Here is a 3,164-nt window from a genome sequence, read left to right on the forward strand (position 1 = left end):
ATATATATATATATATATATATATATACACCTTGCTACGTGTACTGCGTTAGGCTAACCGAGACTTGTCATTTGCACTTATATATTGTTGCTCTTTTGTTAGTTTTGACTGCTTTTATTGTCCTCATTTGTAAGTCGCTTTGGTTAAAAGCATCTGCTAAATGACTAAATGTAAATGTAATTCGGTCTAGTTTTCTGATAAAAATACTGAAACATCCTAAAACAAAATAAATTTAATTGAGAATCAAAATTGTGTATATATCAAAGAATATATCTTGTATTAAGTTATATTTTCCTTACCATGTTGGCAAATCATTTCTTCTTGTTTTAAGTGTAACCTTAACCTTACTAAACTTTACTTAAAGGGGTCATATAATGCTATTTAAAAGATCATTATTTTGTGTATTTGGTGTAACAGAATATGCTGACATGCTTTAATGTTCAAAAAACACATTATTTTTCAAATACTGTACATTATTGTAGGTCCTCTATGCCCCGCCTCTCTCAAACACGTCGTTTTCTACAAAGCCCCTCCTTCCGACAAGCGCAGTCTGCTCTGATTGGCCAGCTGACCGTTTTAAGTAGGTGTGGCTGACTCTTAACTTTTATAAAGAATATCTCTTTGGATTTGAGACTTTAGTCTTTGCAGTCTTTTACAGATCTTCTTTATGCACCAAGAGCTTGTAACACTTCAAAGAGAAAGGAAAACTTGAAATCGCATCATATGACCCCTTTAACTTTCTCAAGAAAACATATCATGTTGATGTTTCAATATTTTTAGTGGAAAACAGAACAAAAAAGAAAATTAAGAAATTACCAATTAAGAAAATGTGTGTGTGTGTTACTGTGTGTGTGTGTTTTTTAGAGTTATTACATAAAACAGGTGATTTTGTGAAGTCACTTTATAGATTTTTTTAGCAATCTTCTGTAGTCAAGTACGTAAATTAGTTCATATGTAAGTTAGTGGCTTAGTGTTAGTGTTTATTAGTATTTTTTCCTTCTAGTTAGTGCAGAATGAGGAATCAACTAGTCAATCCCACATACCTATAGTTTGGATACGATGATGCCTTCAAAGCAGTAACAGAGTTATAAGAGAGTTATAATTAAAAAAGAGGAGATTTGTCCTTGATTTACTTGTCCCAGAGTTCACTGTTTGATTTATTTAATAGGAGATGGTTATGATGGTAATACAGGGCCGACCCATTAACCTGGGGATACGAACTGTTTGTATCACTTGTCTTGTGTGTTTGGATTTATTTGGACATTCGTCCTTACCCGAGGCTAATGTGTCCCACAGGGATAGCCATTATGCACATCACCGTCCTCATAACTTGTTTTCATTCACACTGTCTCTTTAGCATTCACACTTAATTCCCTCATGTTGCTATTTGAACTCTGAACTCTGTTTCTGTGGCAGTATTTGAATGAGATTCTTCAGGAGCACAAGCAGCCTATTGTGTCCACTGTTTCCCCTGCAGATGTTCAGGCCGCCTTCAACACCATCGTCACCAGGATTCAACGATTGTAAGTCTCACTGTGCACTCACAATACACAAATAAACCCTAGCACGCTTTATAAGTGAGAACATTAATTGAGTGGGTATTTTTGTGAGAACTTGAGCATGATTTTTTGTCTTTCGGTGTTTGTCATTGTGTCAGCTGCAACTGTAATGCACAAACACCACCCACCATTAAAGTGGCAGTGGCGGGCGATCAGAGTTACCTCAGCACGGTCCTTCGCTGCTTTGTGGAGCAGCTCGCCAACAAGACGCCCGATTGGTTGAGCTACATTCGGTTTCTAGTCATTCCTGTCGGTAAGCAGAATAAAGCATCTGAAGCACATGCCAAAATTATCTCTCAAAAATTATTTCTTTTTAATATATTATTTTGATATATATTTTATATGTTAATGACAATGGGTTTTCATAGCTGCTTTTTCATATACACCTCCCTCAGTAAAACTGTATGTGTCAGAAAAACGTGAAGACAGGTTTTGTGACAGATTTTTCATATTTCTGTTTTGGCGGCTTAATAGGAGGGTTCACACAATTCAATTAAAACATGCATTATGTTCCTAATAGAATTGCCGCCCAGCTGGTGGTATTATTTATGCACCAAAACCAGTTTTTTTTAGACATATTTGGTGCTTAGGGAGTGTTTATTTTGGACCTTTTTTTTTATCTGATGTGAAAGACAACCAATTTATTCTCTGGTATTTCTTCAATGTGAACAAAATGTACTTTGTTTTTGATCAGGCTGTCATCCACTGGCTAAGTATATCTCAACATTTGACAGTAAGTTCAATAACATCTTCATGGACGCCGGATGGAGGGATGTGTTCGGGAGGTTAGAAGCTCCTAATTCAGGTTCGAATCTCTGCTAATATGGGCTCTTCAAATTTGATGCCTTTATTATCTGATTTGATGCTGGTTCTTAATGCGTGTGATGTCCACAGATAATATTGATGTGGCCGGACGCGTCTCACAGTATCTGGCTGGAGCCAGTCTCTCCCACCAGTTCCCTATTTCTGAAGCAATGCTCACCTATAAACAAAAAAGGTATGGTCTTGTGTATGCATGCTTGAGAATATCTAATTAATGATGTGGCACATGTCAGTAGGCGCGTTTCCATTACAGATTTGCACAAAACTTTGGCAATATTTTATAAATGTCGATAAAAAAGTATTACGAAATGACGGCGTTTCCATTAACCGATGTTATACGACTAAAACAAATTTTTTCTTCTCGTGATAAATCATGGCAACGGATTTTGATGGGATTTTGGCTACACTAGCCATTATATTTAATTGAAGGAGGCGTATGCGTGTATCTTGACAGAAGCAGCGCGGAGAGCAGCTTCTGGGACGTGCCGTGGCGTGACTGTTAACACAAGCTTTGACAAGAGTGGCCGTGATCAGCTTCGGTGGCCGTTTCAGAGCCGTAACGCACCGCAGACATGTGCAGTGTAAATAGTCTAAGCATTAATGGCAGGGAAAGCCCCTTATACTTGAGAGCAGCCACATATGAAGTGTTTCTTGGAGGTTATAGTACATTGAAGAATGATCATATGACTTTTTACATACGCCATGTGACCTGTAAATGCGAAAAAGCCGTTTCCATTTGTAGCGTCTGCTTAGAATCATGCATGATCTTTGGGGTTTTATGGC

General features: G+C 37.5%; 1 protein-coding gene across 1 annotated transcript in view; it reads left to right on the forward strand.

Annotated features, from left to right (window-relative positions):
* LOC107753494 (phosphofurin acidic cluster sorting protein 1-like) overlaps window positions 1-3,164 on the forward strand; it is a 79,841-nt gene that overhangs the window by 62,869 nt on the left and 13,808 nt on the right. The window contains exons 14-17 of the mRNA XM_016569646.1: window positions 1,417-1,523; window positions 1,658-1,812; window positions 2,254-2,364; window positions 2,454-2,556. Of these exons, the coding sequence (XP_016425132.1) occupies window positions 1,417-1,523; window positions 1,658-1,812; window positions 2,254-2,364; window positions 2,454-2,556 (476 nt within the window). The remainder of the gene's footprint in view (window positions 1-1,416; window positions 1,524-1,657; window positions 1,813-2,253; window positions 2,365-2,453; window positions 2,557-3,164) is intronic.

Source organism: Sinocyclocheilus rhinocerous, unplaced genomic scaffold (genome assembly GCF_001515625.1).
Source record: "Sinocyclocheilus rhinocerous isolate Xijiao unplaced genomic scaffold, SAMN03320098_v1.1 scaffold1523, whole genome shotgun sequence".
NCBI classification, from domain to species: Eukaryota; Metazoa; Chordata; class Actinopteri; order Cypriniformes; family Cyprinidae; genus Sinocyclocheilus; species Sinocyclocheilus rhinocerous.